Source organism: Saimiri boliviensis, chromosome 1, assembly GCF_048565385.1.
Source record: "Saimiri boliviensis isolate mSaiBol1 chromosome 1, mSaiBol1.pri, whole genome shotgun sequence".
NCBI classification, from domain to species: Eukaryota; Metazoa; Chordata; class Mammalia; order Primates; family Cebidae; genus Saimiri; species Saimiri boliviensis.
In genome coordinates this window covers 269,613,671-269,641,070 of record NC_133449.1, presented here as the reverse complement: position 1 = coordinate 269,641,070, position 27,400 = coordinate 269,613,671, and the positions used below count along the sequence as shown (strand labels likewise).

Genomic DNA, 27,400 nt, shown 5'->3' with positions numbered 1-27,400 from the left:
ATAAAAAGCTATGTATCAACTGAAATAAAAAGCACATTTTCAAGTAATGTAATCATGGACCACAAAAGGTCAAGTACTTGAACTCAATAAACTTCCTATTCAGTATCATACATGTTGCTTTTGTGTAATTTTCATTCTTTAATCTCACTACATTATATAGTCACACGTTTCAGCTCATAGATTATATCACAAAACAGGAATTAAAAACTAGGATAAAAAGCAGTATTAGCAAGAAAAGAAAAAACTGACCAAATCAGGAATTTTAGTTAAGTGTTTGTTACATGTGAAGTTCTTTATTATGCCATACGGTTTTACAAATCTTTACAAAGAAATCATGGTAAGAAAAACACTGTATTCTAACCCAATTACATAAAGAAATTTAAGGTGGAAACTATTGACTAGCTGATTAAAAAATACTTCTGTTACTTTAGGACAGTACTGGGGAAATTTTCTCCCCCAGGGGACATATGGCCATATCTGATGTATTTTGGATGATCAAACTGCAGAGAAGGTGGTGATATGTGGGCTACTGGCATCTAATGGATAGAGGCCAGGGATGCTGTTACACATCCTACAATGCATAGGACAGTTGGGCATAACAAAGAATTATTTAAAGTATGTCAACAGTGCTGAGGGTTGAGAAGTGCTGTTCTAGGGTACAAAACCTACAATGGAATATGTTATTTTAGATACCATTTTCCAGCTTACAGGCAGCATTTCATTATACAAATTTACTTTTAAAAATATAATAGCATGTTTTGTAAAAGAAGATGTAAGTCAGATGCTCTGCAATTAAAACTATTTAAACCTCAAAGAGACAAAATATTTTGCAAAACAGCAATCAAATGAATTTCTAGCTAAAGTTCTTAGAGCAATGTGTTTAACTTTTAAATTGAAAGCCTATGCCACTAAAACCAAAGGCCTACAGATGTTAGCATGTAAAAGCATTTCTTGTTCTGGGTTATTGGAATAATACATTCAATTCTACTTGGTAAAGCTACTTTACTAAGGCAGAAACACCTACTAAAAAAAATGATAGCCCCAACAGTTATTCAGCTGGCAGGTTTTAGCTGACCACATTTTAGTATGGGCTGACAACTGAGAAGCTAAGAAAAAGGAAAAAAAAATTGAAGCTACACTAATTAACTAGTCTGATTAACGGGCTACAGTACAAGGTATTCTGCACTGGTATGCATGGTGCCATGGAAATATAGCATAGAATTAAATTAAAATTTGGGGCTATTATATTTTAACTCTATTATGGAAAACACTGATAAACTATGATGTTTATATTAAGTTACAAGATTCCAAAGGGAATCAATGTGAAGGTCAGAAATATGGGCTTTAATTTCACATAAGAAGGGGAGGACACCTGGAGAAATTCAGTCTAGAAAAGGTGATAGATGCCTTCTAATAGAAGACACTTACTCCATGCTGCTCCAGAGAACAGAACTAGAACCAATAGTTGGAAGTTACAGGGTGGCAGATTTCAGTCCAATATGAAAAAGAAAACAAAAAACAAAAAACAAAAAAACTTAGAACAGAGTCCAAAGAAGCTCGTATAATTTCTATCTGGATGAGGTTTCCATATTTTGATATAAAACTAGCTAACATTTTCTACATATATGCCGATATGACAAGAAAATAAAAGTTTACATCTAAAACAATGAAAAACTGGTTTGGGAATAACATTTTCTAGGAACAACTCCATATCCTTAAGAAAAATGCTAGTAACACGCATACTTTTTCAAAATTCCTAGAACTGAGAAAAAAAGATAATATTTAAAACACAAATATACACCAGGTATGTGAAACTTGTATTTAACATTTACTAATAGGATAAGATTAAATCATCCAGACTATACCGCCTAAGAGTCATTTTGGTTATATAAACAACTGTTTCTATTCAACCCACTGCTCCTTATCCAGTATCTGTCCCCAAAACATGTCCTATTGGACAAAAAGCAGGTGGGAATATAATGGAATGTTTACTCAACCAGGCAGTCAATTTAACTTATACTGCCTCTGATACTCATCCTAAATGTCCATGTGACTCAAGAAAGAGTAACTATATGCTCTAGTTAATGCCTACTGCCGGTGTAATTATTACTAGTACTTTTCACTCTCCTACATGTCTCAGTTTGAACAACAAATTATGTAGTCACCAGTCCCAGAAACCATATGAAAAAGATGCCAGCATATTTAGCAACTGCTATTTACACATCCCTGGCATTGTCTAACTCTGCTTTGTATAGCCAGGTCCCTACTCATCATCTGGACTGGAACCATATCTTCTATCAAATGTGTCAGGAAGGCTGAGTACAGTGGCTCACATCTGTAATCCCAGCACTTTGGGAGACCAAGGTAGGTGGATTGCTTGAGACCAGCCTGGGCAATGTAGAAAGATCCCATCTCTAGGGAAAATTTTTTAAAAAGTAGCCACACATGGTAGTATGTGCCTGTAGTCCCAGCTGGTCAGGAGGCTGAGGTAGGAGAATCGCTTGAGCAGAGGAGGTTAAGGCTGCAGTGAACCATGACTGTGCCACTGCACTCCAGCCTGGATGACAGAGTGAAACCCTGTCTCAAAAAAACACAAGAAACACAAGAAGAAGAAGAAAGAAGAAGAAAGAAGAAGAAGAAAGAAGAAGAAAGAAGAAGAAAGAAAGAAGAAAGAAGAAAGAGGAAAGAAGAAGAAGAAGAAGAAGAAGAAGAAAAGAAACACTTCAAGAGTCAGACATATATGGTAGAGTACCCTCCTTGACAAAAATCAGGAAAAGAAAGCATGTAAAAAATTATTAAAGAGTATACACACTCTGTATTCTTACTCAAGAAATGGCCAGCTCCTTACCTACTTACCAAAAAAAGTGAGCCAGGGACTCACTGTAAAACATAAGAATTCCAAGACTTCCAGGCAATCTTATTGCTTAAAAAAAGAACAGTTAAGCTGGGCACGGAGTAACTGTAATCCCAGCACTTTGGGAGGCCGAGAAGGCTGGATCTTGAGTTTTGAGACCAGACTTGGCAACAGAGTGAGACCCCACCTCTACAAAAAATACAAAAATTAACCTCGTGTGATGGCATGCATCTGCAGTCCCAGCTATTTGGGAGGCTGAGGCAGGAGATCACTCAGCTCAGGAGGCAGAGATTGCAGTGAGCTGAGATCACACCACTGTAGTCCAGCCTGGGCGACAGTGAGGCCCCCGTCACAAAAAAAATTATTTGTTAAATTAAAAAAAAAAAAAAAGACAACACAAATTACCACATAACTGAAGAAAGCCTGTTATATAAACTGCAAAACAAGTAAGAATGACCATGTGGGAAATGAACATGTGAAGGCAACAGATGAGAAATTTCAAAAACTCTAATTTGTATCTATAAAACAAGAACTTTATACTAGCTAGAAGATAAAATTGAGAAATAGACAAGATAAATATATGAAAAATACAAAAGAAAGGGTAAATCTAGGAGGCCCAATGTCCAGCCAGAAGAAATGATAGAAAATAAGCAATTCAAAAAAAATTAAAAAATAAGATTTCCCACTCGTGAAGGAAATCACATTTTCAAATCCAAAAGGCTCACAGAGAGCAAAACAGAGTGAAAAAACCAAACCTAAAGACACAGCATTTTACTTTTCAAGACAAAAAGATCCTGTCTCCAGAGAGGGAAAAACTGGGTACATGCAACTAAATGAAACTAGACTTCTTACTGATAACAATAGAGCTAGAAGACAGTAAGATATTATCTTCAAAATTCAAGGGAAAATGATTACTAATGGAGAATTTTGTACCCAGCCAAACTATGGAGGCAAAATAAAGATTTTTTAAATATTCAAGGATGGAAGAAGTTTACCTCCTGTAACACCTTTTCTTAGGAAGCTACATGAAGACACATTCTAGCTAAAACAAAAAGTAAACCAAGTAAATGCAGGATCCTGCAAACAGATGAAAGCCTAGGTCAGCAGCTGTCGCAGCAGGCCCAGAGAGCAGTGAGTACAGACTGGAATTAGAGGAAGGACAGAAGCCTCTCAGAGAAAGTATCCAGAAAAACCCGGGACTAGACACATAGCCAGTAGACAGGGAGCCTAGAGAAATTTTAAGAAATGATAACATGATTAAGAAAAAGGTAATGAATGAATTCAGGAAATGTAAACTGCTCAAGAAAGGCACGATCCCAGTAAAAGACTTCATAGTTGAGCAATCAGTATAGTGTAAAAAAGGAAAAAAAACCATTTGAACTTGAGCCTAAGAAGATTTTCTAATAAGCGGTACAGGACTGTAAAATGGAACATATTAGAAATCACAATTACAGAATGGTACTAGGCTCCACAGTAAATACTATTGATATGATGATAACAAAACAGTTTTTGCTTTAAAGTTTCAGAATCAATCTAAATTAGAGAAGATAAACTATGACTACAGAACATAATGTAAACATTATCACAAGAGTAGATTAAGTGGGGGAGTAAAGTAAGGAAAGAGAAGTGAAGTGCAAGAGTTTCAAGAATTCTTAAAGTAGAAAGTACTGAGATACTGTCTAGCTTTGATGGAACTAAAAGTGGAGTATACTATCTAAATTAACAGAAAGAGTCTAAATTTGGGAAGAGAAGAAATGAGAAGAGAACATATGTAATGCAGTCCTCAACTGTGATTGTAGGAAATAAAAATATAAGCATAAAGTTGAAATATAAAATAGCCAAAGAGGAATATTTTTCAGTGATGTGGAGGTTAGCACCAACATAAAACAAAACCAGAATGCTTTTAAGGTGTAGGTCTCCGGGAAGTTTTTAATTTGTATATAACAGTGGTTCTCAATGTGATCCAAGGGTGATCCAGGGACCCATAAGGGTTCCTGAAACTCTTTCAGGAGGTCCATGCAAGGTTGTCCTCTTTTTAATTACACATTGGTGTGAGGTCAGGCTGCCTTGGTATATATATTTTTTCTTTTCTTTTCTTTTCTTTTCTTTTCTTTTTTTGTCTTTTTCTTTTTTTCTTCCATTAATCTGGAAGTTAAGCCTTGGTATATTTTAATTCAAATAATTTACTGCAACAATCTGAATGCAAAAGCAGGTTTTAGAATCTATATTCTTAAATAAGACATTAAAAATATTTTTAAAAATGTAAAACAATGTCTCTCATCTCACTGCTTTCATAAGCATATTTTTGCTTAATGTGTAATAGTTTTATTCTTTTTTTTTTTTTTTGAGACAGACTCTCCCTCTGTCACCAGACTGGAATGCAGTTGAGCGATCCTGGCTCACTGCAACCTCTGCCTCCCAGATTCAAGTGATTCTTCTTCCTCAGCCTCCCGAGTAGCTGGGACTACAGGTGTGTGCCACCACGCCCGGCTAATTTTTTTATTTTTAGTAGACATGGGGTTTCACCATGTTGGCCAGGATGGTCTCAATGTCCTGACCTTGTGATCTGCCTGCCTCGGCCTCCCAAAGTGCTAGGATTACAGGTGTGAGCCACTGCGCCTGGCCCTTTTTTTAATTTTTATTTTTTGAGACAGAGTCTTGATCTGTTGCCCAGGCTGGAGATTGTGCAGTGGCACAATCCCGGCTCACTGCAACCTCTGCCTCTTGGCTTCATTCAAGCAGTTGTCCCCGCCTCAGGCACCTGAGTAGATAGGATTACAGGCAGCTGCCTCCTTCTGGCTATTTTTGTATTGTTCGTAGAGACAGAGTTTCACCATGTTAGCCAGGCTTATCTCGAACTCCTGACCTCAGGTGATCCACCGGGCCTTGGCTTCCCAAACTGCTGGGATTACAGGCGTAAGCCACCATGCTCAGCCTAATAATAAATACCGACATAACCCAAATAAACCAAACTCTGGGGTTCTGAATAATTACAAGTGCTACAAGGATCCTGAAACCCAAACGTTTGAGAATCTTCATTTCATGATGCAGACCATTAACTTGGGAGTCTGCAATGGTTATTCACCATTCATTTTCTTGGTCTCTATTACCCCTTTACCCAAAAAAGTTTCTATCATGAAACAGGAAAATGACATTGCTTAATTCATTGATAAAAACTACTATTTACAGTAAAGTAAGGTTTATAATTATTAGAAACCTAACAGAAAATTACGTATTTTATTTAAACCTAGATATCATGTAATCACTAGTAAGTGGTAGAACAAAAGCCTGACCCTAAGCAGTGCAGTCGCAGTGTATATGTGCTCTCAACCATCACATCTACTCTCAACAACACTTGTGTTTTCTTAAATAAAGTATGGTGACAAGTTCAACATATAAATCAACATAATACACATTAACAAAATGAAAGATAAAACCCATGTGATCATCTCAACAGCATTTGACAAGATTCAACATCCTTTTACGATTAAAAAACAAAAACAAAAACAAAAAAACTCAACCAACTAGGAATTGAAGGAAATAACCTCAATATAATAAAAACTATGAAAAGCCCATAGCTAACCTCACACTCAGTGACACATTGAAAGCTTTTCCTCTAAGATGAGGAAGAAGGCAAAGCTGCATGCTTCTAACTGCTTTTATTCAACATAGTACTGAAGTTTCGGCCAAAGCAATAAGGCAAGAAAAATAAAAGGCATCCAAATTGGGCCAGGTGTGGTAGCTCACACCTGTAATCCTAGCATTTTGGGAGGCCAAGGCAGGTGAATCACTTCAGCCCAGAAGTTCGAGATCAGCCTGGCCAACACAGTGAAACCCCATGAAGAATAAAAATACAATAAATAAGCTGTACTTGGTGGCATGTGCCTGTAGTCCCAGCTACTCAGGAGGCTGAGGTACAAGAATTGATTGAAAACCCAGGGGGCCGAGGCTGCCATGAGCTGAGATTGTGCCACTGCACTCTAGCCTGGACGACAAAGCAATAGTCTGTCTTTAAAAAAAAAAAAAAAGCCATCCTAATTGAAAATGATCAAGCTATCTATTCACAGATGACATAATTTTATACATGGAAAACACTAAATATTCCACAAAAAACTGTTAGAATAAATGAAATAAGCAAAGTTATAGAATACAAAAATCAGTTGCATTCCCACATGTTAATGATAAACAGGCAATTGAGAAAACAATTCCACTTACAATAGCATCAAAAAGAATAAAAAACTTGGGCTGGGCATGGTGGCTGGCTCACACCTGTAATCCTAGCACTTTGGGAGGCTGAGGTGGGAGGATAATATGTGAGATCTCTTCTGTAGAAAAAATATTAAAAAAAATTAGTAGGGCATGGTGACGCATGCTCGTAGTCCCACGTGGCTGAGGTGGGAGGATCACTTGAGCCCAGGAAAGGTCAGAGCTGCAGTGAGCCATAATTGTGCCAGTCTGGGCAACAAAGTCAGACTCTCTCAAAAAAAAAAAAAAAAAAAACTTATAAATGAGGTGAAAGAATGAAAGATGTGTATACTAAAAACTATAAAACACTGCTGAAAGATTTAAAGACAAAAATAAATGGAAAGATAACCCATATTCATGGAATAGAAGAAATACTATTGTTAAGATATCAAGGCTGGGCACAGTGGCTCATGCCTGTAGACCCAGTACTTCGGGAGAGTGAGGTGGGCAGATCATGTGGTCAAGAGATCAAGACCATCCTGGCCAACCTGGTGAAAACTTCTCTCAATAAAAGAAAAAAAAAAAAACCAACTTATAAATGAGGTGAAAGAATGAAAGATGTATATGTATACTAAAAACTATAAAACACTGCTGAAAGATTTAAAGACAAAAACAAATGGAAAGACAACCCATATTCATGGAATAGAAGAAATACTATTGTTAAGATATCAAGGCTGGGCACAGTGGCTCATGCCTGTAGACCCAGTACTTTGGGAGACTGAGGTGGGCGGATCATGTGGTCAAGAGATCGAGACTATCCTGGCCAACCTGGTGAAAACTTGTCTCTACTAAAAATTAAATAATCAGCTGGGCATGGTGGTACATGCCTATAGTCCCAGCTACATTGCTAGAACCCAGGAGGCGGAGGTTTCAGTGAGCCGAGACTGCGCAACTGCACTCCAACCTGGCGAAAGGAGACTCCGTCTCAAAAAAAAAAAAAAAAAAAAAAAAGGATAAAAGATGTCAATACTACCCAAAGTGATCTAAAGATTCAATGTATTTCCCATAAAAATCACAGTGATTTTTTTTTTTTTTGCCAGAAAAGAAATCTATGCTAAAATTCCCATGGAATCTCAAAAGACTCCTAATAGCCAAAACAATCTTAAAATAGAAGAACAAAGTTGGAGGTCTCTCACTTCCTAATTTCAAACTATTAAGAATCAAAACAGTGTAGTACTGGCATATAGACATATAGACAATGAAACAGAATAGAGGACCCAGATATATAGCCTTACATGTACAGTCAAATAATTTTTGACAAGGATGCCCACATCATTTGATGGGTTGTCTTCTCAACAAATGGTGTTAGGAAAACTGGATATGCACACGAAAAGGAAAAAAAGCTGGAGCCTCACCTTACAAAATATATAGAAGTTATCTCAAAATGGATGAAACATCTAAATATAACAGCTCAAATGATAAAAATGCTTAGTAGAAAACACGGGAAAAAAGCTTCATGACATTAAATTTGGCAATGATTTGTTGGATATGACATCAAAAGTACAGGCAACAAAATTAAAAATAGACAAATGAGACATCAAAATTAAAAACCTCTGTGTGGCCAAGTGCGGTGACTCATGCCTGTAATCCCAGCACTTTTGGAGGCTGAGGCAGGCAGATGACTTGAGGTCAGGAGTTCGAGACCAGCCTGGCCAACAGGGTGAAACCCTGTCTCTACCAAAAATACAAAAATTAGCCAGGTGTGGTGGCATGCGCCTGTAGTCCTAACTACTTGAGAGGCTGAGGCAGGAGAATTGCTTGAACCCAGGAGAAGGAGGTTGCAGTGCGCCAAGATTGTGCCACTGTACTCCCGCTTAGGTGACAGAGTGAGACTATGTCTCAAAAACAAACAAAAACCTCTGTGCATCAAAGGACCCAATCAATAATGTGAAAAGACAACATGTAGAATGGGAGAAAATATCTGCAAATCATACATATGAAATTAATACCCAGAATATATTAAAAAAAAACTCCTACAACTCAACAAAAAGTCAAATAACCCAATTTAAAAATTGGCTGAAGACTTAAGTAGAAACTGTACCAAAAATGACATACAAATGGCCAAGAAGCATATGAGAAGATGCTATCACTAATTATCAGAGAAATGCAAATCAAAACCATGATGAGCTATCACCTCACATTTATTAGAAAGGCTAGTCTTAAACCAGAAAATGACAACTGTTTGAGACATGTGAGAGAAACTGGAACCCTGATGCACTGTTGGTGGGATTGTAAAACAGTTCAATTGCAACAGAAAACAGCATGGAGGTTCCTCAAAAAATGAAAAATACAACTATCATGTGACCCAGCAATCCTACTTCTGGGCATACACAGAGTTGAAAGCAGAATCTCGAAGAGATATCTATGCATCCATCTTCAGAGCAGCACCAGTCACAAGACGCAAGAGGCGGATGCAACCCAAATGTTCATCAACAGAGGAATGAATAAACAAAGTGTGGTAAATACATGGCATATATTCAGCCTTAAAAAACAAAATCCTGTCATAAACTACAACATGGATGATTCTTAAGGACATCATGCTAAGTGAAACAGGCCAGTCACAAAGTGACAAATACTATATGATTCCACTTATATGAAGTATCTATAGTAGTAAAATTCACAGAAACATGCAGTAGAATAGAGGTTAACAGGGACGAGAGGAAAAGGGAGGATTATTTAATAGGCATAGTTTCAGATTTGCAAGATGAAAAAAGTCTGGAAATATTTCACACTGTGAATATACTTAACATCACTGAAATGTATATACTTAAAAATGATTGAGATGGTAAATTTTATTTTGTTTAACCAATGAATGAGTACTATCTCACTCCAAGTTAATTATTGCTACTTAAGATACTTTTTTACAGTAGCAAAAACAACTGAACATTCAGCATTCAGCTAAGTAAACATAAAAGCACCCTAAAACTTTCCCAATAAAAAGTATCTTCAAGTGGGGAAAATTTTTAAATGGACGAAACAAGCTAGACAAAAAAAAAAAAAAATGTAAAAACTCTGAAGCTAAAAACCACGAGTAGGCCAGGTGCAGTGGCTCATGCCTGTAATCTTAGCACTCTGGGAGGCTGAGGTGAGAGGACTGATTGAGCCCAGAAGTTCAAGACCAGCCGGGGCAATATAGTGAGAACTCATCTCTACAAAAATAAATAAATAAATAAAAAGTAATAATGAAAAAACTAGCCAGGTATGGTGGCACATGCCTGTAATCCTAGTTACTTGGGGCGCTGAGGTGGGAGGATTGCTTGAGCCTGGTCATGGAGGTTACTGTGAGATGTGACTGTGCCAATGCACTCTAACACGGGTGACAAAGTGAGATCCTGTTTCAGATTCTAGGAAAAAAAGACAAACAAAAACCACCATCAGTAAGCAAGGTTACTCTGATGGCATCTGCCGATCTCTGGAGGTCTAGAATGTAGCAGCTCTATACACTGCTATTGTTTTGCAAGGAGGTAAGGAATTTAAGTACAGAGTGCAAATCATATACTCCTTCATTCAAGACAGTTTTGCTACCCAAATAAAAGGGAGATGAATTAAACAATACGTTTAGGCCAGGTACAGTGGATCACGCCAGTAACCTCAACACTTTGGGAGGCCAAGGCAGGAGGACTGCTTGAGCCCAGTTCAGGACCAGCCTGGGCAACATAAACCCGTCTCTATGAAAAATAAGAAATTATGGTGGCTCACACCTGTAATCCCAGCACTTTGGTAGGCCGAGGCAGGCAGTTCAACTGAAGTCAGGAGGAGTTCAAGACCAGCTTGGCCAACAGGGTGAAAACGTGTCTCTACCAAAAATACAAAAATTAGCCAAGTGTGGTGGCACACGCCTGTAGTCCCAGCTACTTGGGGGGCTGAGGCAGGAGAATCGCTTGAACCCAGGAGGTGGAAGTTACAGTGAGCTAAGATTGCGCTACTGCGTTCCAGCCTGCATGACAGAGCAAGACTTTACTAAACAAACAAACAAAAAATTAGCCTAGTATGGAGGTGCATGTCTATAGTCCCAGCTACTCAAGAGGCTGAGACAGTAAGATTGCTTGCTAGAAGGAGTCTGAGGCTTCAGTGAGCTGACTGTGCTACTGCACTTCAACCTGAGTGAAGAGGGAGACTCAAACAATAATAGTATGTTTAGTAGTTGGTTAACTTACATTATCTGACAAATACCTTTTATGACGAATTAATGAGAAGTCACAGAGCAGCACCCATCTGCCTACCACACTTTGAGTAGTATAAAAGCAGAGGGTCCCACCAGATGTTGGTGTTAGTTCTTGGGAGAATGCACAGTGCATGAGGGGCCTGAGGCCCCAATTCTGTTGCCTGCAGCTGCAATATCCCTTATCCAAGGCTCCAGTCTCTCAACTTACCCAGCAAGCTACTGTACAAATATCACTTTCCATGTTAACAGAGACATGAAAGAATTGGGAAGCAACAACTTAGAACTTTGGAGCTCCTAAACAAACCACCACAGTATGTGAATTAGAAAAAAGTCTTCTTCCATCTTCAAGGGAGAACTGTAAGAAACTTTTTCCCATCTCGCCCTTGGTTCTGGGTAAAGAGAAAAGACTTTCCTGACAGTTCTTAGGCACAAGACAATCTTCCCCTAGGTTTGGGCTCTAGAATTCACGTGATCTGATCAGGCAAATTCCTAACCAGGGAGTTAGTTTAACTCAGATTGACTATCCATTATCTGAAATACATGGGACCAGCTATTTCCAATTTTAGAATATTTGCATTACACTTACTAGTTGAGTGAGCCTAACTGGAAAATATTCAACCTGTGTAACTCTTGGCTGACAGTGCTTCCAGGTGGCACAAAAATATTCTTCTGTAAATGTTGCATATAATATTCTAATAGGAAATCTCAATCAAAAAAATCCTAAGAAGCCAGGTACAATAGCTCATGCTTATAATCCTGGTACTTTGGGAGGTCAAAGTGGGACAATCACTTGAGGCCAGGAGTTTTGAGACCAGGCTGGGTAACACATGGAGGCCCCGACTCCAAAAAAAAATAGCTTTTTAAACATTAGCCAGGTATCGTGGGGTCCTGAAGGCTGAGGCAGGAGGACTGCTTGAGCCCAGGAGGTTGAGGCTGCTGTGAGCCACGACTGCACTTGGGTGACATAGCCTGGGTTGATGTTGCCTGGGACATAGCCTGGGTGACAGAGTGAGACCCTATTTCAACAACAACAACAACAACAACAACAAAAATCACAACAAAACCCAAGGGAAATACATTACTATAAGCAAAAGTGTACAGAATTTTAAAAAGTTTTTAAAGACCACAGCACTAGAATTATTGGATACAAATATGGTGCATCTGAAAAAGAGACTGTCAAAACTCAGAGAAAGGAACAAGATGGATCAAAAACAACCACATGAACTTTTAAAATTAAATGAACTGACAAATTATAGTCAGGAACTCAGAAAAGTTACTACATAAATAATTAGATATGGCTAGCAATAAACTGGTGAATCAGAAAATTATCTGTAAAAATTACCCAGAATGTACACGAAAAATATTAAGGAGGTTAAAAGACTTAGAAGACAGAATTTTAAAAAATGGTACCTTACATCTAATTGGAATTACAAATGGAGAGAAAGATTAGGAGAGAAGATAGAAAAAGAACATCAGAGATTCTCTAAAATTAAAGAAAGATAACGATGTTCACATTCAGGAGCCCAAAGAAACCCCAAGTAAGATTAAGGAACCGGGAATCACACTAAGATACATCTAAGTGAAACTGTAATCACGAAAGAGATGAAGAAAAACTCTTCTAAGCAGCCGGAGGGAAAAAACTGCCTATAGAGACTAAGTGATGACTACTCAAGGAGGGAGAATTAAAGATATTTTAAGATTAAAAAAACCCAAAAAACCTTAGACTGGTCGTGGTGCCTCATGCTTGTAATGCCAGCACTTTGGGAGGCTACTGCAGGCAGATCACTTGAGTACAGGAGTTTAAGAGCAGCCTGGGCATCACGGTGAAACTCTGTCTGCACTAAAAAATACAAACATTAGCCAGGCATGGAGGTGGCCCTGTCATCCTAGCTACTCAGGGGGCTGAGGTGGGAGGACTGCTTGAGCCCAGGAGGCTGAAGCTTCAGTGAGCTGAGATCGCACCATCGCGCTCCAGCCTGGGCAACACAGTGAGACCCTGTCTCAAAAAAAGAAAAAAAAAAAGGGAAAAACCTGTTATTTTTAGACCCGTGCTAATGGAAATTCTCAGACTTACTTTAGAAAGAATAAAAATGATCTCAGAATGAATGAATGTTGAGCAAAAACAGTGGTAAATATGAAGGTAAACTTAACTAATCAATGATTATATGAAACAAATAATCGTGTCCAACAGTAATTGGTCACAGGGTTTAAAAAAATCTGAGATATATAACAATAGCACAAAATCAGGACTGATCAAGTTTAAAACATTTTAAGTCTTTCTATTGGTGAGGGGGACAAAACTAATGACCAACTTTAGATTAAGTGAAATATTCATGTTACTATCAGGTGTAAACAGAATATTCTATTTCTGCAGTTATAAAGAAGGGAAAAATCTAAAGAAAACATAGCTTCTGTTCACATTAGATGTGCTTTTCATAACTTAGAAAACATACTGTTGTGTGGATGTTTCAATTTTGGGCAAAATAGTAATGTAACTGGTAGATACAACATTTCTTTCTCTTTCATGGCACACAAAACACAATCTTCCCACTAGTCCAAGTTTGCTGCTCAATATTGTTGGACTTTTCTAGGTCAAATTGTGGCATTTTATGTATCTACAAAATTACTGACATTTAATGTCTTTAAATCAGGTATAACACTGGAAAAAAAAAAAAAGACAAACTTCCTTACAGAATCACCCCAAAGACAAGGCAACTTTAATTATTCCTTCTTTTTTTTTTTTTTTTTTTTTTTAATGAAACAGGGTTTTATTGATACCCAGCAAGTGCAGTGGAAAGATCATGGCTCAATGAAGACTGGACTTCCCGGACTAAGGTGATCTTCCCACCTCAGCTTCCCAAGTAGTAGCTGGGACTACATGTGTATGCCACCATACCTGGATTTTTTTTTTTTTTTTTTTTTTTTCCCTGACACAGGGTCTCGCTTTGTCCCAAGGCTGGAGTGCAGTGGCATAAACATGGCTCAACCTCCCAGGTTCAAGTGATCCACCCTCCTCAGTCTCTTAAGTAGCTGAGGCCACAGGCCCCTGCCACCCTGCCCAGCTCATTTTTTTGTAGAGATGGGAGTCTCGCTGTGTTGAGCTGGGGATGTTTAGGGTACAGTGAGCTGTGATTGCACCACTGCAAGTTTGTACATCAAAGTTGAGCAGTTGGTTGTGTTTAGGGAACACAGTCCATATACCTTTCAGGGCAATATGGAATAAAAATTTGGGTTTACTATAACGTAGGAGATAGCTCACTAAATGTGAGGTGATGGCTCACTGTGGCTTTGATTTGCATTTCTCTGATAGTGATGTTGAGCATCTTTTCATATGCTTTTTGGCCATTTGTATGTCATTTTTGGTCAAGTTTTTTTTGCCAATTTTTATATTGGGTTATTTGACTTTTTGTTGAGTTTTAAGAGTTCTTTATATATAGTCTCAAACTTTTGAGCTCAAGTAGTCCTCTCCCCTCAGCCTCCCAAAGTGCTGTGATTACAGGTTTGAGTCACAGCACCCAGCTATTCCTTATTTTTGATGTTGTAATGTCATGCTCCCATTATCTTTACAATGTTATTACAACAATAATTTTATTACCATAGAATTTTAGAGGAAATTTAAATTCAGGTTCCATTTCTTCTTTTTATTTTTTGTGAGACAGTCTCACTCTGTCACCCAGGAAGGACTGAAGTGGTGCAATCACAGTTCACTGCACCCTCAACAACCCCAGCTCAAGTCATCCTCCTACCTCAGTCTTCTAAGAAGCTGGGACCACAGGCGTACGCCACCATGCCTGGCTAATTTTTTTTTTTTTTTTTTGTAGAGACAAGGTCTCACTATGCTACCCAGGCTGGTCTAGAATTCCTGAGCTTCAAGTGATCCTCCCGCCTCAGCCTCCCAAAGTGCTAAGATTATAGGCATGAACCACCGTGTCCTGCTGTTTCATTTCTTCTTAAAAACTAGAATAAGATAGCTTATCCTACAATTTCTACCAACTCATTAGAATGGCAGCCTAAAAGGGATAGAGGTGGTTAAATGTTGTATGAAAACTGCTAATTTTCTTGTAATGTTTAACTCACCAGGAAAGACAGCTAACACCATGTCCCATCTGCATCCATTGAATCTTTTAAATTTTTTAAATTATTATACTCATTTAACACACAATTTCCATTAAAATAAGGGATAAGGAAAAAGAATTATTAGAAACTTCTATAAATAAGAATTACAGTAAAAAAAATTATAGAAAACCCAAAATATTCCATATTCCCATGATTTCAAAGGTATATAAACCAGGTTCTCTAAACACAGCTAACCATTCAACACTAATGCAAAAACTTGGAACATGTCCATCTCACAAATGCTGACTCCAGATTTGACATATATCCCCAACAGGTTCTATGTACTTCTGGTTCTTCTTGCACTTGCAGGGTCAAAATGTAATCCATAAAAAATTTTTCTGAAATGTCTGATGGCTCATATTTTGTTAAAGAGATGGCCATCTTCTTTACTCCATAACTGCAAAATATTTTCAATTTTAGATTTGGAATGTGTAATCCAGTAACTCATTCCTACACCAACTAGTTTTTTCCAATCACCTCTGTATAAAACATCTGTTTTCAGCATTTGTCCACTAATGAACCATATCAAGTATATTCTGGTGAACAAACATCACAAAAGATTAAAGAATTCACCAGCCACGCTGGCTCAGGACTGTAATCCCAGCACTTCGAGAGGCCAAGGCAGGTGGATTGCCTGAAGTCAGGAGTTTGAGACCAGCTTTGGCAACATGGCAAAAACCCCATCTCTACAAAAATAAGCTGGGCATGGTGGCACATGCCTGTAGTCCCACCTACTCAGGGGGCTGAGGAGGATCACTTGAGCCTGGAAGGTGGAGGTCTGCAGTGAGCCAAGATTGTGCCACTGCACTCCAGCATTGACTGGAGTTTGAGACCCTTGTCTCAAAACAACAACAACAAAAGATGAAAGAATTCTGCCACGTATCTGCTTAGCAAAATACGATGTTCTGGTTCTTGTCACAGAATATTACACAATGAAGTCCTTTCTAGTGAATGACTAACTGAGTGAGAATACCATTATTTCCTTTTTAATCCTTAGAAATATATTGTTTATGTACTGATTATTGAGTTTGAAAAATTCATGTAGGAGGACATTATCAACTAAGACTTGTAGCCTGAGATTTTTGCTTATACAATTTCAACATTATCATTAGTCTAGAGGGGTGCTTCACCTTCTGATATATCTGATAATTGAGAAACATTTTCTTGTGTCAACTTTATTCTCCTTTGCTGGTATGGGCAGAGAAAGAACAATTCTGAATTCTCAACTGTATTGAAAGAAAATTAAAAGCCAACTATGAAGTTAGTCTCTTTCTTTTCTAGCTTCTTGAATGAAGATACAATACTTGGGTAATGCAATACAACCAGTTACTTCCCTATCGTACCACCCTTCTAGGTGATTCCAACATTCTTCCATTTTCCAATTATGTTAGTCCTTAACATAGCTGGGAATATGTGGTAAGAGGAAATAATTCCTAGAATGATAAAACAGCAAAATGTTTAAGATCCCATGATGTAAATCTTGCAAAATAGGATGAATTTTATTCCATTTTGAAAAATAAGGGAAATGTTTTGTTTGGAAGGCCTCTAAGAAAGAATAAAATTCATGGTTTGTCAATCCTTGTAACCAGAACTACTCAAAAAAACTCACTAACTGTTGGGTACAATAAACCCTGATGGATACCATAAATTAATTAAAACTAACTGCTCTATAACTTTCTTTTTTAAAGACAGGGTTTCATTCTGTCACCCAGGCTGAAGTGCAGTGGCTGAATAAACGCTCACTGCAGCCTTGACCTTCCCAGGCTCAGGTGATCCTCCCACCTCAGCCTCTCAAGTAGCTGGGACCACAGGCATATACGATGATTTTTGCAGAGGTGGGTGGATTGCTTGCGGTCTAGCTGGTCTTGAATTCCTGGGCTCAACCAATCCACCTACGTCAGCCTTCCAAAATGCTGGGATTACAGGCATGAACCACCATGCCCAACCTCTGTAACTTTCTATATTCAAGAAAAATCCTTCATCATTTCTCAAATGTATTAACATTTCTTCAAGGAAAGGTATGAATATTCACACTGAGTGAGATGGGAAAAAAAGCTAACCTTCTGTCAATTCAGTTTTTACTGTCAAGCTTTTACAAGCTTACTCCAAATATTTTTGGAAGTGTGTGAATTTCATAAATGTGGGTGAAGCATTACAGACTTCTAAATATAAGGCTAGGATAACCAGATATTCTGATAGTAACTTAAACAGAAGAGTGTTATCATTAAATTTACATTTCACAGAGACCATTGCACTTACAATATAAAATGGTTTCCTAAGGGGCAGGATTGAGGAAGAGAAGCTATGAAGCCATTTTCATAAATCACAGCACTCTTTGCTCTCATCTACATGGTTATTGTTTAAACAGCACTTTTATTGTTTTCCCATTGAAAAAAGCGTATTTCTTCAAATCTATTGTCAAAGACATGCCTTGCCCATTTAGTGCTTACTACCGTACTAATAGTATATTTTATACTATAGCTTTCCCAGAAATAAAATATAAATTTAAAAAAATTATTTTCATTTGATTTCACACAGTGCTTCCCAATACTTTAAGCCCATGTGACCTCTAGAACTCTTAAGTATCTATATGACCACTAGACTACAAACTTACTTTAAGTAAAATTTTATGCTAACCTTTCTGTAGCTCCAAGTGATCAAATTCTAGTTTTCCTATATAGGCTAGTCATTAAAATTATACCAATAATTTGATAACTGTACTAAATCCCTAATCTAGCCTCTCTAAAGCTGACAACCTTGCTATCATCTTTTGGTTTTCATGACCCCTGGCTCTCTGTCCACCCAGTATTTCTTTTTCTCCCTGGCCCTACCTTAAAGTTGGTAACCACAGTTGTATTCTTTATTTTTCTTTATATAATTCAAAACATGTCTACTGAATGCTTGATATATGCCAGGGACTGTACATTCTCTGGTTTCATCCATATTCACCAGCCATCTACTGAATAATGGCTAACATTGAAAGGGATATAATTTATGCCAGATACTGTTCTGAACACTTCACAAATAATGTGTTCCTTTCTTCTTTCTTTTATTAATAATAGAGACAGAGTCTCACTTTGCTGTTCATGCTGGTCTCAAACTTCTGGGATTAAGCAATCCTCCCACCTAGGCCTACCAAAGTGCTAGGGTTACAGGTGTGAGTCACTGCCAGGTCCACTTTACAAATAATACTGAATCCTCAAAACAATACAATGGAAAATGTAAAAACCTCTCGGGATGCCATTAATGTTGTTTTGTTTTTAATTTGAGTGCAAGTTACACAGGTATACTCAGTTTATTACATTTCATTAAACTATCCTCTTATATGTGCAGTTTTCCTGTAAGGCAAAGAAAATATTATCTTAAATTTATAGATTAAAAAATTAACAAGAACTGTTTGCCCATGATCACATGGCAGGTAATAGGAGGAACCAGATTCAGCTCAGGTAGTCTGACTTCAGAGCCATCCCAGTCTCTGTAACAATCATGCAATCCAGATATTCCTGTCTTGGCTCAATACTTTTCCTTTGTCTAAAATGACCTTCCCTCAATTTTCAGAATGAAAGAACAAAGTCTACCTCAAACTCCAGAGTCAAAATCCTTCAATTTCCCATTTTAGTATTTCATTAAAACTTTATTATAATGGCATAGTTATTTTTAAGTGCATCTGTTTCTACCCTCAGAAACGTACACTCCCTGAGAGCAGGTACTATGCATACTGTAGATGCTCACAAAATATTAAATGAGTTACTCTCTACAAATGCATTTTAATATAAAGTATATACAAGACTAATACTCGAATAAAACAAAAAAGCCCAGTGTTTAGTTCATTCACTTTATCTCTGTAAGTATGAATTAAAAGCTGTACTGCACATGGCTATTATGAAATACTAAGAAATAATAAACTCAGAACAATTAGTCTAATCCTGTATTCTGACAGAATGGTGTCAAGGACAATTAGTGGACAAGCACAGGTGTACTCCTACACACCTTTAGTAAGTAGACTAAAGATGCATCCAAATGATTCTAAATTACTTCATCAATTACAACATTTATAAGCCTGAATGGTCTTCTCATTAACCTGATGATATGTCTCTGAGTAATAATGTACCTGATTTTTTTTTAACAAATACATCTATTTAAATAGACATATATTAGATATATATTTGAATCCAACTGCCTATATAAGCATGTCTGTCTCTGGGATCTCTATTTTATTATTTTTTTTGAGACAGAATTTTGCTCTGTTGCCCAGGCTGGAGTTTATTTATTTATTTATTTATTTATTTTTTGAGACGGAGTTTCGCCCTTGTTATCCAGGCTGGAGTGCAATGGCGTGATCTCGGCTCACCGCAACCTCCGCCTCCTGGGCTCAGGCAATTCTCCTGCCTCAGCCTCCTGAGTAGCTGGGATTACAGGCACGTGCCACCATGCCCAGCTAATTTTTTGCACTTTTAGTAGAGACGGGGTTTCACCATGTTGACCAGGATGGTCTCGATCTCTCGACCTCGTGATCCACCCGCCTCGGCCTCCCAAAGTGCTGGGATTACAGGCTTGAGCCACCGCGCCCGGCCCAGGCTGGAGTTTATAACGGCACAATCTCGACTCACTGCAACCTCTGCCTCCCAGGTTCAAGCAATTCCCTGCCTCAGCCTCCCAAATAGCTGGGATTACAGACGCCCATCACCACACTTGGCTATTTTTTTTTTGTATTTTTAGTAAAGACGGGGTTTCCCCATCTTGGCCAAGCCGGTCTTAAGCTCCTGACATCATGATCCACCTGCCTCAGCCTCTCGAAGTGCTGGGATTACAGGCGTGAGCCGCTGCACCCAGCTGGAATCTCTATTTTAATTCAATGATCTATCCCTGTACCAACTACCTATCCCTGTACCAATACCACATTTTTCTATGAGTAATGTTTTAGTATCTGATATTACAAGTCCTTATCATTTCTGCAAGACTTTCATGACAATTTTTAACTGAACACACTTTTTTACTATATACATTAAAACCCTTTTATCAAGTTATCCCAAAAATCCTCTGAGGTTTTTATTGAAGTAACACTAAATATGTAGATTAATTAAGAGATAATTTGATGGCACTGATTTTTCACTCATAAACACAGTCCATCTTTGTAATCTTTTATGACTTTTTTATCCTACTGTATTTTCTTCTCAAAGTGTTTTTTGAGTATCTCATTTGTTTTATCCTGCTTAATTAATAGGTTTGGTGGCTATACATAAACAGCATTTATAATCTAATTCAATATTGATGAAATAAGAATGCTACTGATTTTGCCTGATCTTCTGATACAGAGTTTCACTCTTGTTGCCCAAGCTGGAGTGCAATGGTGTGATCTTTGCTTACCACAACTTTCACCTCCTGAGTTCAAGTGATTCTCCTGCCTCAGCCTCCCGAGTAGCTGGGATCAAGGCATGTGCCACTACCTCTAGCTAATTTTGTATATTTAGTAGACATGGGGTTTCTCCATGTTGGTCAGGCTGGTCTTGAACTCCCATCCTCAGGTGATCTGTCCACTTTGGCCTCCTAAAGTGCTGGGATTACAGGTGTGAGTCACCATGTAATCTAGCCCTTGCTGGATCTTAGACCCAAAAATTTCCTGTACTCTTACTAGTTCTCACATTTTTGCCTGACAAGCATAATAATCATGTTACCTGTAAATAAAAACTTTCCTTTTTTCTCTATTAGTAATCAAGACTCCAAATGTTTTACTTTTAAAACATTTTACCGTTAACTCTCTATACAAATATATGATAGATATTAACCAAGGAATCCTTCTAAAACCCTTACAATATTATTACTTAGATCTCTACAGGAAACAACATTGGTAGGAATACCTAGTGATAATCAGGCACTAGGCTAGAAAATTTTATATTTAAACTTCACCTCAAGGCAAGTGAGGAAACCAAGTCTTAGAAAGGTTGAGACTTGTCCAAGCACATGAAGGGACGGAGTTGGGATTCAAACCCCATCTATCTAGTTCCAAAGGTATGCCGTTTTGTTCATACTATACTATAAGGCAGTTTACAAAAGCATATTCAAGTATATACCTATTCTATACAGGGATATTCTGGCTTACCCTACTCTATTAAGACTAATAGCCATTATATCATCAGTGTAACAGCAACAATCCTTTTGGAAAGAAAATTTTCATGTTTCAATCTTATCCATGCAGAATGCATCCTAACGTCTCTGATTCAACAATGGAAGGGTTGTTATTAGCCGCTGCAGTTGTTTTTTTTTTTTTTGTAAAGCCAGTAAATTTCCATCACCAAGGTTGGTTTTAAAAACCTGTTTACCTGGTTTTTTCACCTTCTCAGTGTTTAATCCTTTTCTACCTTGCTAGTGTTACTTTTTATTCTTTCCTGAATTCAAGACACAATAGTCTTAGCACTACATTCAAATAAAAAGTAAAAAAAAAAAAAAAAAAGAGAAAGGAAAATTCATTAGCTTAGCAGCCTATCCAAGCTACTGTTCGTCTACCCAAGTTATCTCATCCTTTAGGAACAGAAGACCCTAAGTCATCTCAAAATCATCTCATCATAGATGAGATGCTTTCTTCTGACTGGCAGATGCTTAGGGTCCAGCAACAGTCAAAATCCACTTACTGGTATATCCAAAGTTTTTCTAAAGTATTAGGTAAAGAGAAAGTGGCTGTTTACAACTCTCAACAAGGCTGAGCATAGTGGCTCATGCCTGTAACCCCAGCACCTTGGAAGCCCATCACAGGAGGATCACCTGAGCTCTGGGGTTTGAGGCTGCAGTGAGCTACGATCACCAATACTAAGCAGCCTGGGGACAGAGCAAGATCATGTCTTAAAACAAAACAAAACAAACAAAAACCCAACCCTCAAAGAAATGGTTATGTCCTATTAATTGTGGGATATAATGGGCTTATTTTATGTTTATTACATATGCTTTATAAATGTATATGCCACAAATTCTCCTCAAAACCTGAAGAACTCCTATCAGAACTTCTCTATCACTGTCAATGAAGAAGTAGAAAAAAAAAAAAATGATTTTTGAGCCTATGAAACTATCAGGAAGTTTTTTCTCTGAAAATTATTTTTCCTCATATTCTTTGCTACCCTAAAGTCGTCAGAACTGTCATAATAGTTCTTTCCCCAAGCTTTATTTAAAAATAAAACTAGATTTATGTAAGTGTATTTTCTTAAACAAAAAAAGTACTCTAGCCGGGCGCGGTGGCCTGTAATCCCAGCACTTTGGGAGGCCGAGGCGGGTGGATCACAAGGTCGAGAGATCGAGACCATCCTGGTCAACATAGTGAAACCCCGTCTCTACTAAAAATACAAAAAACTAGCTGGGTGTGGTGGCGCGTGCCTATAATCCCAGCTACTTAGGAGGCTGAGGCAGGAGAATTGCCTGAGCCCAGGAGGCGGAGGTTGCGGTGAGCCGAGATCGCGCCATTGCACTCCAGCCTGGGTAACAAGAGCGAAACTCCGTCTCAAAAAAAAAAAAAAAAAAAAAAAAAAGTACTCTAACAGGTTATCTATCCAGCCAAGTTCCCTTTTGGCCATGAAGCCATTCCTATATTTTTACCATGTCTGAAATCTGCTTTCTACTGTGCACCCTCAAATTAACATGCTGTCAGAAATGTACACATGTAAACACATACAAATGAATACTTAACTGGCGTATATTTCTTTGATTTAAATATGAAACAGGAGAAAAAAATCCATAGTTTATGGGACTTATAACACAAAGACTGAGAAATGCTTACCATAAAATTGTCTAATATGCATTAATACAAATGAAAAACAATCTACATACTTGACAAATTCGCTATTACAGTTCTTTATAACATCTCTTAAAGAATCTGATCTTTAATGTGCCATTATGAATCTCAAATATTAACAAGCTAAAAAGTCTAAATCTAAAATGCATTTAATCAAATACTTTACAGAGCTGTAATCAAGAAAACTAAGAGCTGGAATTACATTTATCTTATTTTATTTTGAGATGGAGTCTGGCTCTGTCACCCAGGCAGAGTGCAATGGTGCTATTCAGCTCACTGCAACCTCTGTCTCCCGGGTTCAAGTGATTCCCCTGCCTCAGCCTCCCGTATAGCTGGGATTACAGGTGTCTGCCACTATGCCCAGCTAATTTTTGTGTTTTTAGTAGTAGATCTGGGGGGTGTGGGGGGTGTCACCGTGTTGACCAAGTTGGTCTTAAATTCCTGACCTCAGGCGATCCACCTGCCTCAGCCTCCGAAAGTGCTGGGATTACAGGCATGAGCCACCGCGTCTGACCTCCGGAATTACATTTAGGTGTAGAATATTTACTTTCGGTTATCTGTATTCAATGATAGGTAAAGTAATTTAGTCACATCATTCACACATAAATACAGGCATCCCTCAATATAAGCAAGAAACTGGTTCCAAGACAACTACGTATACAAATATTCACAAAATCCCACAGTAGGCCCTGTGAAACCTGCAAATACAAAAAGTTGGTCCTCCATGAATACTCTATTCTCTATCCAAATTTGATTTAAAAAAAAAAAAAACAAACCCAAAAAACAAAAATCTTCATGTTTTCATATGAAGGAGTGAACTGCACTTAAGATTTTCCCGAGTTTGAGATCTTTCAAACGTTAAAAAATATTAGCAAAGTAGAACCCGGTCTTCCATCTCTAAAGTTCCATTATAATTATTTCCAGTCAGGAAGAAAAATTAGCATAATCACCACACTTTTTGCATGTGCTTTGTTATGAAGGTTATTTATTCATCTTCCTTGCCAAAATTCCCAGTATTATTGGGCCTGATTTCTTGTCATTAAATGCAAACAATTTTCATGAACTATGTTTACATATAAGGACTTATATATGAGTGCCTTAGTTTTAGCAATATATGTGTAACAGCAAAAGACTAGTCTTTTCTCATTGGATGTACACTTAATTTAGTAACCTGCTGTTACAGTTTAAACTTTGAGTTTCAAGGTAAAAAAATTATTAGAAACAGAAATTCTGTCATGGTTCCCTATATTGGGATAAAACAATACACATAAATATTTTATCAAATAATTATTAAGTATCTTTAAATCAGCATTTCCTTCCTTCATTTCTATCTGTAGGTCTACATTTAGGGAAAAAATATTTCAGAAGTGCCACAAAGAACTCATCAATTTTCAGTAAATAAAGTTAATAATCTAACAAATCTATCACTCAACCCATATTAGGGAAACAGAAAAAACCTCAGTAAAACAAGCAGAATTTTAATGGTTAAATACAGTCTTCTAGACGAACACTAGTATTTGCCAGCAGCAGATTTATGGCACAGATGCTGATTAGCTATCTCTTGTTTCTCAGAAAAAGATGTTTTTTTTCTTCCTCTCCTCAAAAATTATTAGCCCTACTAAAATCTCAGAATTCACCACTACATAATTCATCCCTGCAATCAAAAACCATTTGTACCCTAAAAAAAGCTATTGAATTTTTTTAAAGCCCTAAAAGATTTTATCAAAGTAGCTGAAACTTTTTGTTTAATTATCAAAAATGATAACCAAAGGATTTACTAATACTTGAAATGCCCCAAAACTTTGCTGTAGTAATTTGTCATCTCAGTGCTTTTTCTAAAATGAAGGCCTTAAGAAAAAACACTTGTAAAATGCCACATGGCAGTCAACAAATAGTATAATCTAGTTTTGCCAATATAATGCACATTTATACATTTTGACATCTCTTAATGGAGTCTTAAGTGTCTTATTTTAACTGGTTGTATTTTTTTTAGTACTACAATGGTACTTCTTACAATAAATGGTATCTTAGGGATGCCACAGAATAGAGCCAACTTGGTTTCTCAGAATCACAAGTTTCAGCCCAAAAAGACAGTTTGCCCAGCATCTCATTTTACAGATGATGAAAATGAAAACCCAAACATACGAAGTTCCCAACATCATAAGATCAAGAGCAAAAGAGGCCGGTGTAACATCATAAGATCAAGAGCAAAAGAGGCCCGTGTGGTGGCTCATGCCTGTAATTCTAGCACTTTGGGAGGCCGAGGCAGGACCCGAGTCCGGACCCGAGTCCAGGAGTTTTGAGATTTGGGTCTTCTAGCTCCCAATAATGTCCTTTCCATTAAACAATGTGCGTCCTGAAGTAAATCAGATGAAAAATCTGCCTGGGTTTAATCAACCTCTAATATACATAAAGAGCGTATCACGCAGGGAGCCGTGTGTGCTTATGTCCCGAATCAAAAGACTGTCTCAGACTGACTCAAAAGCAACAATTTAAAAATCCAGTGTCCTGTGTGTGTGTGTTTGTCTTTGATAAGATGTACAATGAACTACAGACACTCTAGAAATGAGAGCTTCCCTTAAGGTAGGGATTTCATCCGGAGCATTACAATGACTCAGTGCTATCTCACTTGCATCTTCTCCCCCACTCACCCCTGCAGGGAAAAGAGCCCCCAAGGTGAATGACAGGCCCACCTGGGACCTTAACTCCAGAAACTTCGCACATCTTTTCCAGTCTAAGAGCTACACAATTTACAGGTGGTTGGTATGTGAACCTCTCTCCTAGCAGAAAAAACTTAAAGGAACCCGATGAACGCAGTAACACCCGCAGTTTGTCAACTGGGCTCGCTGGTGATGGAGCGTCTGGGGAAGCAGCCCCAAGACGGAGAAGGTACCCGAGACTACGACACGTTATCAAGGCTCCGGGGGTTGAAGCATCAGGCAACGACGCAGAGAGGCGTCGCAGGAGAAGCCAGTGGACCTGCGACACGGCACTCCCCGCGAGGTCCCTTCGACCACCCTCTTCATCCCCCCAAGTGGGAAGAAGAAGGGAGGTGGGGGCTGGACGCGCGGAGGCGGGGACTGGGGGCTTGCGGGCGGCGGTGGCGGCTCTGCTTGGCGGCCGCGGGAGGCCATTTTAGCTACGGGGCTGCCGGAGGGCCCTGCGGCCTCCACGTCCCTACACCTCCGGCGTCTCTACCTGCCCCCACGGGGGGCCGCTCCCCGCCGCGGGCCGGGCCGGGCCGGGCAGGGCAGGGCGGGGCGGGAAAGGCGCGGGGCTGGACCGGGTCGGGCCGGGCCTGCAGCGGGCCGGAGCTCTAGGCTGGCGGGGGGCGGGCGCGGGGGCGTCGCGTCGGCGGGATCGGGGCAGAGGGGCAGGGAAGCGGGGAGCAGGGAAAGGGCAGGGTGCCGTTACCTATATTGGGCCGCAGCCGCCGCCGCCGCCGCCCCGCTGTGGGTGAATCCAAAGTAGTTGCCGGTCGCCATTTTGGCATCTTCCCCCAGCCGGCTGGGCACTGCGGCGGGCACGGAAAGTCGGGTCCCATGGCGGGAGGAGAGACGCAGAGAAGCCGAGACGCCGAGGGAGGGCAAGGAGAGAGGAGAGAGAGGCGCCGTGAGAGCAGCCCTGGCGGGGCCCGGGCCGCGGCCGCGCCGCCTCCCCCTCCCGGCTCGCACTCCCTCACTCACTCGCACGCCCGGGTGGCGGCCGCCGCCTCCTCCCCGGAGCCTGCCCCAACCCCCGCGCCTCCCCGCTGCCCGGGGCCAGGGAAGGGGCCGGGCAGAGGCCTCGTGGGCCACATTAGACTCACCATAGGTAAAAGAAACTACAGGGCATATGGGAATCATGGGCTCGGGCTGCTGCTGCTGAACTCTGAACTCTCACCCGCTGCCTCCCTCCTCTGCCCCGCTCCTCCTCAGCGGAGAACAGACCTCCGCCTCCGGCCGCACTGCGCAGGCGCGGCCGTGCTCGGCATCCTGGGAGCTGTAGTCCCCGCCGCCTTCGCGGCTCCCCCGGGCGCGTGCTGGGGCCTCGGCTGTGCCGGCGCTGGGAGGCCGGCGGGGGAAGACTGGCCTGGCCTTCTCCGAAGCGGTGGTGACGCCGCGCCGACTGGGGCGCGTGCCGGGAGCGCCTCGCCAGGCCTCCGGGGAGTCAGGGAGCGTGACCAGAGAGCGTGACGTCTGTTCGCCTTTCTCCTTACTTTCCGCTCGTTGCCTTCACTTTTGCGTGTTCATTTATTCTCTGC

The 27,400-nt window shown here is 39.5% G+C and overlaps 1 protein-coding gene across 4 annotated transcripts in view; it reads right to left on the bottom strand.

Moving 5' to 3' along the window:
* ZFR (zinc finger RNA binding protein) overlaps positions 1 to 27,093 on the bottom strand; it is a 91,245-nt gene extending 64,152 nt beyond the window's left edge. For 2 of the 4 annotated variants that reach the window (XM_074386771.1, XM_074386780.1), the window contains exons 1-3: positions 26,966 to 27,093; positions 26,572 to 26,671; positions 1,429 to 1,452 (exon numbers count right to left, since the gene is read on the bottom strand). In XM_074386771.1, coding sequence (XP_074242872.1) covers positions 1,429 to 1,452; positions 26,572 to 26,671; positions 26,966 to 27,002 — 161 coding nt within the window. In that variant the 5' untranslated portion in view covers positions 27,003 to 27,093. The remainder of the gene's footprint in view (positions 1 to 1,428; positions 1,453 to 26,571; positions 26,672 to 26,965) is intronic. The other 2 variants (XR_012514040.1, XM_039467822.2) reach the window with 1 other exon arrangement.
* Positions 27,094 to 27,400: the final 307 nt, after the last annotated feature.